Source organism: Erigeron canadensis, chromosome 4, assembly GCF_010389155.1.
Source record: "Erigeron canadensis isolate Cc75 chromosome 4, C_canadensis_v1, whole genome shotgun sequence".
Lineage (NCBI taxonomy): Eukaryota > Viridiplantae > Streptophyta > Magnoliopsida > Asterales > Asteraceae > Erigeron > Erigeron canadensis.
The window spans coordinates 31,970,108-31,982,188 of record NC_057764.1 but is presented as its reverse complement, the minus strand read 5'-3'; the positions used below and the strand labels follow the sequence as shown (position 1 = coordinate 31,982,188).

At 31.0% G+C, this 12,081-nt stretch overlaps 1 protein-coding gene across 1 annotated transcript; it reads right to left on the bottom strand.

Moving 5' to 3' along the window:
• Positions 1-962: 962 nt before the first annotated feature.
• Positions 963-7,162, bottom strand: LOC122595773 (transcription factor MYB124). Its single transcript, XM_043768210.1, has 13 exons — positions 7,055-7,162; positions 6,245-6,639; positions 5,845-5,891; positions 5,673-5,729; positions 5,460-5,532; positions 5,244-5,299; positions 4,970-5,149; positions 4,720-4,880; positions 4,418-4,542; positions 4,111-4,253; positions 3,877-4,028; positions 3,658-3,803; positions 963-1,608 (listed from the first exon to the last, which is right to left on the bottom strand). The coding sequence occupies exons 2-13, from the start codon at positions 6,365-6,367 to the stop codon at positions 1,498-1,500; spliced, it is 1,374 nt and encodes a 457-aa protein (XP_043624145.1). The 5' UTR covers positions 6,368-6,639; positions 7,055-7,162; the 3' UTR covers positions 963-1,497.
• Between the last annotated feature and the right edge of the window lie 4,919 nt (positions 7,163-12,081).

Sequence of the window (12,081 nt, the reverse complement as noted above, 5' to 3'; positions counted from 1 at the left end):
TCTTCTTGTAGAGGAACAATGTTTAACATATACTGTAACTTTTGCATTAAATTACATATAAAAATTAATAACTTTACAATGTCATATAGGATCATGACAAAACATGGACATGGTTAGTCAAGACTTCTGATATCCTAATTCTAATTTGATCTATTAATGGACACAAAAGATATCAGGTTCAAATCTCCCTGCATAAACATTTTATGCATGACGAAAGAAAGGCTTACCAAAATGATCACGGGGATACCGCGGCAAGGTCGCATATATCCGATTCACCGATTAACCCTCCTCTGTTCTTTAAACAGGAAAAGCTTATCCGTATACCCGTTTGGTTTACTTGCTGGAAGGAAACTTTATTGAAACACAAGGTATAACCGGTCACAGCACGAGTGACTAGCATTCTGTAGTCCATTAATGTAAAAGGACCCAAGAACTAATCATGAACATATGGTTAATTTTGTTTAATAACAAAAGAAACAAAGAGAAAGTGCATGCCCCATTTGTAACATGCTTTTAAAATTTGTACAGATTTCCCTCTCTTCTCTCTTCCACTTTCACCAAAACCTTTTTTGTTAAATATATATTTCTAAACCAATAACACAAAAGTAACTCGTACATCATGCAACAATAGTAGTGCATTCCTCAAGTTTTACCAAATTCAATCCTGGAATAAGTCCCAACCATCTTTTTGCTCTTTCTAACCATCATCAGTGCTGACCAGGTTAAATACTCTTACAATCCCCACCTTCCCCACAACACAGAACCACCATTTCTAACCAAATTTCACACACACACACACACACACTGCAAGGTGAAAGAATGAATTTATAATAATCTGCAAGTAAGTTTCTTGATCTCCTTCTGTAGTACATTGTCTTTGCATTCATGATTTTTTCTGTCAATCGTCTTGGAATGGTATATTTGGAAGTTAAGAAAGAAAAACAAACATAAAGATAAATTTGTGCACACAAGAATCACATTCTCTAAAAACCAATCATTGTATATTATACATTACAATAGCACAAAACCTTATACCATAACCTCTATTCTAAACACACTAATACAAACAAACGGATGGGAGTCCAACTAAGGTGGTTGAGCCTCCTATACTCACTTCTATGCTTCTACTAATCCCCCTCTTTTCCATTTGGGGGGTAATATTGTAAATATGTGGCGAGTTGCCGATGTATAATTACACTCTGTAAAAATTAAATAATGTTCTGTGCAGGATTTGGCATATTTTGAGGCCAAATAGGTTATGAGGAAAATTATTGAATACCCGTATTCAAAATCCTCCAAAAATGAACAAACAATAACAATACAAGTCAACAAAACACAATGTTAGATCTACTTGTGGTTCTAGAACGTACCGTAACATTCTAGCGTTGATGCAGATCTTGATCAAACCTTTTTGGGTAAAAAAATCAGGCTGAGATGACTGCAAATCCTATGAAGAAAAAACTCTACATGCGTTCAAAACTCTGGATGGGGTTTTGCTCAAAGGCAATGGAGAAGAGCCCTTTTACAGGGTGGAGGTTGCGAGGTTCGGGTGCCTGGCTTTTGGGGTGTTGTTTCCATTCCAAGTGTTTTTAGCAGGAAGTTCCTTTCCTGAAAAAGATGATCAAGAAAGCAAATCTGGTCAGTAAACATAGAAGTAACCAACTGCAGATGTTAGTTAATCTATCTTTAACATTTTAACTAAATGATGTCTACATTCTTATTCTGATTGATAATATAAAATAGGTAAAAGAATTTGAGGTCCTCTCGGCCTCTTAGCTCGGCCTAACAATTGTAGGCAATTGAGAGTAAGGATTACATTTATAAGAAATACCCTTATCAATAACGCAGATGCATCCATATTTATAATATGAGGCAATTAAACAATTGATTCAGAAGTATGCATCACTGGTAATGGTATAAGTGCATAACCACAATCATAACGCCATGTAAGCTACTCAGGAGCATTATAAAAAGTTCCTCTACCAATAGGGTTTATTAGAGCAAAAATAAAGGATCTTCACTAAGTCTTCATTGTATGTAACAGAACTACTATTTTATCTTTTGATGTAACAACATATAATTTGATCACCAAAGTATGCAAGTAACCTTTCTTATAGTTGGTAAAATGTTGACTTGGCACCTGTCATGCCACATAACCATTTTATCATGCTACTATAATTAACCATTTTATAGTGAATGCCGCATCACCACTCACTAACCCGGCGTGGGCAGACCAAAGTTGGGGTATTAGTCATTTATCCACTCTGCCTTTCAAAATAAAATAGTAATAATAAAAAAATTATGTAAGAACTCTTCCCTGATCCATCAAAAACTTAACAATCATGTTGTTTTATTTTCAGGTGTAGATATCCCAAACAAGTTGGTAAGAAGCAAATGCCATTTTACTAGGCTATGGTCCATATTTACCAATTCAGGTTTTCCAAAAAAATGTAATGCCAACAGGTTGATGACAGTATGTCAGTATCATGAACAAGGTTCAAAATGACCATTGGCTACATTGAGTTTTCTTTTGTCAAAGATTATCTATGCAATTCTTCACTAGAAATAATGAGTTCATTCGTAGAAGTTATCTGTGGTTTAAGCTTCAGAATAGCAACATGCATTTAGTTTTGTCTCAAAGTAGGTAATAAACCCAAATATACCAATGTAGTCATATAAGTTTCAATTTTTGTGTTGGTGTAGTCATTGTGGCAACCGGCTACCAGTTAAACTGTTAAGTTGATATTAACCCAAAAACATTTTCAATGACTATATTAGTAGATTTCATTTGGGTTTTCTTGCTTAAATTGAGACAAAACTGAAAGTGCCTTGGTACTTTATAGCATAAACCCCACCTAAAGGCTAAAGTAAAGAGTTAAGGCCATTGGCTATGTACTTTTCCAAAACAATCATTTTAGTAAGCGTATTATTTTAAACAGTCATAAAAAGTTAAAACTTTAGGTTTCAAAATGGTGTTTTGGTAACCATATTACCAGAACATGATGCACCTTATGGATTCCACATCAATGAAAAATGCCAAATGGCATGGCAACTGAACACTATGTCATCAGTTAAGCAGGTTTAAAAAAATAAGTTATCGGGTTGCCCGAAGACCATAATATGATAATAGCAAGTAATTTGAATCTTTTATGACCTTATGTCTTAAAAATTCCATATACCATAATATGGTATTTGGGAGGAAGTACGTGTCATTACTTTAGAGTTGAATGGAGATGTTTTTATTTTTATTTTTATATTTGTGATCATCGATCTTCTTTAGAAACGAAAACCACACTTGCAGATGAAATATATTACAACCCACCCATTGACTCTACCCTGGTGATTCATCTGGCTGTACCCAAGAGTATGGTTGAAATCCACCACTGATGATCAACTATTACCAAATAGTGACAGTAGTTAGAACATACGTAACTTATAATGCTTACAGAAAAGCACACAAGCATCTCGACTAATTGAAAAAGTTTCCTTAATACTTTGTGATTCTACTGTTGGCTTGTAAAAAATGGTTGGTACTTCTCTATGTTTCAACAAAGTCAAAACATGTCTTATAGCATGAAGTGAGTACCATTATAAGATATTGTATTGTTTTAAATAAGAATAGATACATAGAAAAAAAAACTGCTGAAACAAACTTACACTTTCTGAGAATTGTGGGCTTGGAATCCCTGCAGCCATCGATCTGAACAATGGAGTTACTTGAAGTGGGGAGTTGAACTCTGAATTTGGCAAGGCACATATAGATCCAATATCAAGGTGAAATTCGTCACAAGAAGGTAAAATATCTGAAACAGAAATAGAACTATAATTTATCATCAAGAATGCAAAATAATAACAAAATCATTGACAGAAAGTTACCTTGGTTTGTCGGTGAGTCGGGTATCATCATATTTTTACCATCAACGATGTTATCCGGAAGTGGTTCCATTTTTTCAATCACTTGGGAGAGGGCAGTTGACCCAGTACTGTACTCAGAGCTGTCTGGGGATCCCTGATATAAATCAGGCTGTCTGCACAAATTGAAACATTTCGAGTGTGTTATTCTGGTTAACCATGTCAAGTGAAATAACAACTATGTCCCTTATTTAGTACCTCCATGACTGTTGGCTGCCTTCATCACAATTTCTTATGTCCTGTAACCGATCTTTGATATTCTCAAGCTGAAAATCCATATCAGATATGTTGAATCCAAGCACATCATTTTCTTTGGTTTGCTTGAGAAAATCTTGGACAGCCTGAATATAGTATGATTGAATGTCTAAGGTTACATTATGAAACAAATTTCCATATGGTTAAAGCACTAGACTGCCCTTCATCTCCATGTGAAGTCACGATACATTTTCAAAGAAGATACGACAAAATAGTTACAATAAAGGGCTGTCATGAGTGATGTTGTCACCTTGCAAGCATTTTCATAACTTTCATCTGTTTTCTCCATATTTACTTTTAGTGCTAATGAGCTGAGAAGTTCTGCTTGTTGTAGCAATGCAATGATCTTCGGATCGTCTTTCTTGAGGAATGTTCCTTCAAACACATTACATTTAGTTTCTTTTAATCAATTTATAACACTTGATAGGTCTTAATTATCCAATCAATTTATATTACAATTTAAGTGTATATTACTATGAACCCTTAATATACGATATATAATTACAACTCTGAAATAGTATCATCAATGAAGCTTCTTGTATGGTGAATTACCATTTTTCGACGCATCTTCACTTTTGGAAGGAAGCTGAGTGGCTACGGTGTTGACATTATGGCAGTTATGTAAAAGTACAGCAAATGGAGGTCTCAGTTGCTGATCAATCGTTCTAAAGGTCCCAGTCAATTCTTCTGCCGAATCCGAGATATGTTTCCTCCTAAATAATACAGTAGCACTAATGTAAAAAAAAAAAATTTGATCTTTGATATGGGTGGCTGAAAGGCTGAAAGCCTGCATCAAAAATACCTCATCTTGGAAGGAGGCATGGAAGTTTCTAATACTCTATCTGAATCTTGTTCAATGTGAAATCTGGTCCTTTTGTTGTTTGTTGTGATGTAAGAAGTGTGGTTCTCTTTTGCCATCGCTTCATTCTTTGCTCTCTTCTTACACAAAGTGGAGAATCGGTTCTTAACGGCATTGTCCGTCCTATATTAAAACAGAGGAAGTTTAATCGTGTTTAAGTTTTTCTTCAATGCACAACTTGAACTGAAAATCAAATAGAATATCATTTAGACTTTACCTGCCTGAAACCACTTTTGCTATTTCAGTCCATCTGTTGCCAAATATCTTCTGGGCCTGCAAAACCATCTTCTGATATCAGTTTACCTCATCAACCATATTCAAAACGATAAATATCACGTATGTACAGTAATATCAATTTTGGTAAAATGAAAACATAACAAACATATTGATAACATGCAAAATAAAAGGGCATTATAAGTTTTTACAACTCTACCTCACATAAGAGCATATCTTCCTCCTGTGACCATCCTCCTTTTTTGAAATCAGAATTCAAATAAGTGAACCATCTGTGTTATTGTCATTTACCCGAATCAAAGTTCAGCAAAAAAGTATCGAAAAAATAGGATCTTGCAAGATAAAGTACAAATAGTGCATGACCACATGGTATACTTTTCCTTTTTTTATATAGAAAATCTTTATAGTTTACCTTCTTCTGCATTGCCTTGTAGTCTTATCCTTAAACTTAGAAGCAACAATAGCCCAACTGCACAATACCATCCATCAATCAATCTTATTAATCCAATAATCACTACCGAGCTTTTTCAAAAAACTTTATTCTCATCAAACCATATCACAAATTCACACCAAAAAAAACTTACTTGTCGGTTCCATGGATACCGATTTGCTCTCTCAGTATATCATCCTCCTGAATCACAAACAACCGATATCAATAACCAAATAAAAATATCATGACCGATCAAACACGTAAACATAAAGGGTTCCCTGTTTAGGCTACCAAGGAAAGCTTTTGGCTCTGATCCTTATTCCCATGGCCGTTTCCTAGTGGTTTTTTTTCCCCTAGCCATCCCAAAATGTTTACCCAGTGAGTCTCGAACTCGTCTCTTTAAAGGCGTTCAGGACGCCTTACCATCAGGCGACCCCGGAGATGGTTTTAACCAACAATAACAATATCTAAAGCAAAAATATATATATATATATATATATATATATATATATATATATATATATATATATATATATAAGTTGAAAAATAACAACCTCTTGAGACCAAGAAACAATATGCCTCTCTTTCTGCTTCTGACCTTCACCACTTGCATCCCCATTATTATTCTTATTATTTTTATTATTAATAGTAGTAGAATCACAAGGTTTGTTCTTCATATTTCAAAAATTCAATATCTCTAGCATGCTAAAGTAAAACAAACACTCCTTTGGCTGTTTATATGTAGTGGTAGTAGTAGTAGTATATTCTCAAAGTTGTATTTTTCATATACATACACAGAAGGATACAATATAAAAGAGAAGCAAAAAAGGAAGTGCTTAAATAAAACTTTACAGACTACTACTGTTCATTTGAAAAATGCAACACATCTATTATAGGTCCATTTTCTTTTTTATTCCTCTTTTTGCCTTGGATTCCATCTTTTTCAAACCTAAAAAACAAAAACACATTACAAATACAATCAATAGTTCAATACATGTATAGTATACTTAATATTAAAACAACAAAGATCAATTCACAAAATATATACTTGTAACTCAACCTGCTTTTTCAAAACTGTTTATTTTTTTCTATCTAGAAAATGCAAAAAATCACTTTTCGGCTTAACGCAGACGCAATAATCAGATAATCTATTCAACATGAATATAAAATTAAAAAAGTCATGTTAATTAATAAACAGTAAGTAGCTCAAAATGAATTAAAAATACACAAATATTGAGAGAATCGAGGAATACTAGTGTTTATAGATCTGATTGAATTTGAGATTGATCGGATTATATACAAAATGAAATAGATATTAAAAACGTATAGATACAGATATAAATGTATAGATATAAATAGTATACCTGTAAGTAAGTAATCGGTGAGAGTGAATGTGTGGGTTGAAAAAGGGCGAGAGTGTGGGTGGTGGGGTTAGAGAGCGCGGGGATGAGTATAAGTTTGAAAATTGACGCTGAAATCCACGAATTAGATATATATAGATTTATAGATATATATATATATATAGAGAGAGAGAGAGAGAGAGACAGTTAAAAATATAAGGAGGAAGTCGTTATCATTAATGAGGGGTTATTGAAATTTACGCTCCGGAGGTGATTTTCATGATGACAATGTGAGTGATGGATGGATGGAGCCTCGTGGTGGTGTGATGGTGAATATATATTCCTACTAACCTTTTTACTTTATACTTCATGTGATTTCTGTTAATGCTCGTTTTTTTTATATATATTCCCAACTATAATTTTTTAATGAAAAGTTAGATAAATCTTACTAACTACTTGTTTGATATGTTATAAATTTGTTTAAAATTTTGGTATTGATAAAATTAAAAGTTAGAATTAAGTGGAATCAATGTGTCACCAATTAAATTTTAAACATGTTTACAAACTTATCGGATTATTTATATATTATTACTTTTAAAAATATATATATACATGTAAACAAGTATCTTCCGGTTTCACGGTTTGTCGCTTGTTGTGTGCTTCTCTAGTATTTCTTGTAATGTAATGGGTCAATGAAGTAAAGCTAATAAATTAGTTAGATTATTGAATTTGCAATGATTTAAAATCGGTTTGAGCCTACCATTGAACCGGCGATTTAACAAAGACGGTCATATTATATTAATAGGTTGAATGTTGAATCGGTTGGTTTTTTTATTTAATCAGTTGGTAAATAACTGATTTTTTTCTCAATAAATAATGAAATAAATTTAATTCCATAAATAAGGCAAAACCTTTTTTCGATTTAATTTGGAGTTTTTAGTCTTCTCTTTTTATATTTTAAAAATATACTGTTAAAATTAAATTTTATTATTTACTTGAATGATATTCTGGTTTATATATACTTTATTATTTATCTTGTGATGCTAATAAACTTCAAAACTTATATCTGTATTGAAATTTTAGCTATTTAGCATTAATGTTTTTGGTAATTATTATAAGTTATATTTGTTTGATTGTAATAACTTTAATAGCATTTTATGAATATATACCGGTTGGAACATAGTTTAGCTGGTTTCTAATTTAACACCCTAGCGATTCAAATAACATACTAGTTTTCGACGATAACAACAACAACAATACTTAATCTTTGCAAAGATGTATATGGAGTAGATGAGACATACATAATTTTGTTTCCATCCAAGAATAAATAGACTGCTTCAGATATAAAGACGTCCGGCGAAAATGCAAAAATAACATACCAGTTTATGAAACATTGGTTATTTAATAAACATGAATTGTCGATTAAGATGTATGCAACTTAATCAAAATATTCAAATGATCGGTTTTGAACTCTTTTTTTATGTCCACTTCTAAAGTGTGTTTGATAAATAGTTCATATGAGTTTATGAAAATTTCAAAAGCATGGTCTTTTATAAATTAAGCTTAAAGGAAAGAGAGAAAAAAATAAATAAATAAAGCTTAAGCTTAAAGCAGGATAAATTGTGTTTGATAAATTAATAAGCTTGGTTACACTTACACACACTTTGAAAAACTTAAAGGAGTAGTTAATTAACCATAAGAATACTCATTAGTAATATTTTAAATACCGGTATATACCGGCCGGTATAACCGATATCGGAGGGTACTAGGATATTTTAAATCCGGTATTTTTTTGGTATTTTCACTATTAAATGTCGGCCGGTATTAAAGGTATTCCCGGAATTTTCTGATATTTAAAAAAAAAATACTTAAAAAATTATTTTGTTATACTTTAATGTTATTTTTTTTGTTATTTGTGAGCTTTAAAACTTATGATATACCTATTTGGTATTATTTTTAAATAGATTATAATTGTATTTTGAATATTTTCGTTAGATTGTAAGAAATTTTGTAAGATTTTTATATAAGAAATAAAATAAACTAAAGTCGTCGTACTTACCGATAATACCGGTAATACCGAAAAACATTTTCACACCGGTATGACTAAAATACCGGTTTTTAAAACATTGCTCAGTGGGATACTAGGATTACATGATCAAGCCGCAAAATAGTTGACACAACGGGATTTGAAAAAATCTAATGAACCAAAAACTACTATATATAGAACCAAAATTTTATGATGTTAATACTAACATGGATTTAACTATGGAAAACGCAAAACAAAACATTGACAAATACCAGTGTGATGTATAGTAGAGCACGACTCCATACACATGTAAAAAATACATATATGTTTTTTTGTTTTTTTTTTTTAGAACGACATTATAATCTACTTCTACTCTTAAATTACACGCATGTGTGAGTTGAAATTCAAGACTTTCGAAAAATCCCTATTAATCCACCCCACAAATGTGAGAAGTGGGACTCGAACCCAAGTAAATCGCCCAAAGTCAAAGACCTTACCAATGGGCCACCAACCACATTGGCAAAAAAAAATTACATACATGTGTATGGCATTTTTTATGATTCTGTCTCATTATATATTAAATAAATTTCATCGACATGTTTAAAGAATTAAATTACAAACTTCAAATTAACATTTGTTTTATCTAATACGAGTATATAGGAGTATCATTTTATCCATTAGGTTATGGACTTGTGGGTCGAATCAACATAAAGCATTGTTTGGTAATCAAAGTTTCATAGTGATTGGAGTTTTGGACTGACGTACATGCCTGTATAATAATAAACTAATTGCACCAATGATAGTTAAACATGATACTCGTAAACAACAAAATTACAAGTCTATATAAAAAGCAAATGAATGACTAGACTAACGAATATGATACCTATGAAAGGGATATGAATATGATCACACCATCCATATGTATATTCTTTCGTGACTATAAAAACCTCCCGCCAAATAAGCTAAGTTTGAAATACTACATAGTTACGAACAAAACAAAACAATTTTGAATTATTTATGTTTAAAAATAAAATACATCTTAGTTTTTTTATTTAAAAAAAGTAAAATACATCTTAGTCTATTTAGTTGATCATTTATATATAGGGGTTGGGTATTGTAAAACACATAGGACAAAATCTTAACCTTTAGACCATGGTTAAATTAACGCACGAAGATTCATGAAGCAATTGATGCACGATGATTTTTAATGATGCACGGTGATTTTCAGTGGAAAAAAAAAACTATTGTTTTATTTGTTTTACCTTAATACTTGTTTTATTTTACCTAAAACTTTCATATATATAATGATTCATACCACACTCATTTTAAAATAAAGTTTCACTTGTAAAATTATTTAAACGCTTCAAATCTACCAATAAACTAAAACAGAATTAAGATGTTTTTGAAACGACACTTGGCATAATTCTTGATCGACATGTGTCTTTTTATTTTATTTATTTTATTCAATTGGCTTTTTTTAATCGTATATAGATTCAACTAGATTTTAGACCCGTGTCCAACACTGGACACGTGATTTACGATATTAACAATATTAGATCTTCATACATTTAAGTCACAAAAGCTTACAATTTTAAAAAAACACGGTTTTAAGTGTTATATTTTGCAAGTTGTAGTACAATAATCATAGGTTCCTCACTGTCATTATTAGCCTAGACATATTGATGAAATTGTTTATCGTAGTTATTTCACAAGGCACATGCTATATATAATAATTTCTCCATTATAATATATTTTGAAACAGATGTATTCATAATGTGATATTATTAGGAAAAATAATTAAGAATTGAAATATAAACATATTTGTGATCCCGGACTTGACATTCAAGTATATGTATCTAATCATGATGCGCGTATACGCATATGTTTATTTTCAATCATTTGTTCTATGATAATATGGTAACAATTATGATTGTTTTTATATTTTTTGATAACAATTAGGACTCTTCTAATATTTGTTAATAAGTCATTAGGTTTTCAAATAAATATTTTTTTGTAGAAAATATTTCATATATATGTTAATTTTTTTTTTATTTAATTAAATGATTGTAAATTTTAAAAAAATTTCTTAAGTTGATGACTAAAAATAAATATAAATTAAGTATTCAGGGCTAAAAAGTGTAAATTATTAATGGAAAATAAAAAAGTGTAAATTAATGAGACTTTTTCTAAAAATTAATATAAATATTAATATAATAATATATTTGGATAATGATTATTAGGATTTTTAATTTGTAGTTTATCTAAATGATGACATCATCAAAAGTCAATTTGATGAAATCGAACGATGTGATTGTTTAATTAGTCATTAGTTCAACTGTCTTATAGTATATATTAAGATTCCTTACGAGACTTAGATATAAACTCTATCTCTTGGCTTATAAATACAAAACACATTATAACCTTATTTGATTGATCGTTTTTTCATTAATGTCTATTTTTCTTTCTCGATTCTTCAACTCCTATGACTTATATTACTTATAATTAGTTTTTAACATGAAGACTTCAAAAATTTGAGTTTACGATCCGAAATCACTAGGCTATATGTCGTCATCCACTATGCTTACAATTTCGATTATGATGTGATTGTAAAATTTTTAGGTAAATCCAAGCTCTAACTAAACATATATTAAATCCAAAAACAAATTCATGTTTAATATAACACTCCTACCATGAGATTGTGCAAATCCGTAAAAAATAAAGCTAACTATCCAACATGGATATCAATCAATCTCTAAAAAGTTGTTAAAAGTTTGAAACATATAATAAAAGAGTAATGATACATGTGTTGGAATAAACATGATTCGATTCGAATGATAAAGTATCCCCAATCATCCTGTGAAACCTGTAAGAGTATAAAGCATAATTGCTATTGATTTTGGGTTCCCATAACAAGGTGATTGAGTAATAATGGGATGAGTAATTCGGTTGTAACTTGATGCACGAATTTAAAGAGGAGGGACACACGAAAATTAGGATTTAATGTGTGTAGGGATTAACCTTAACT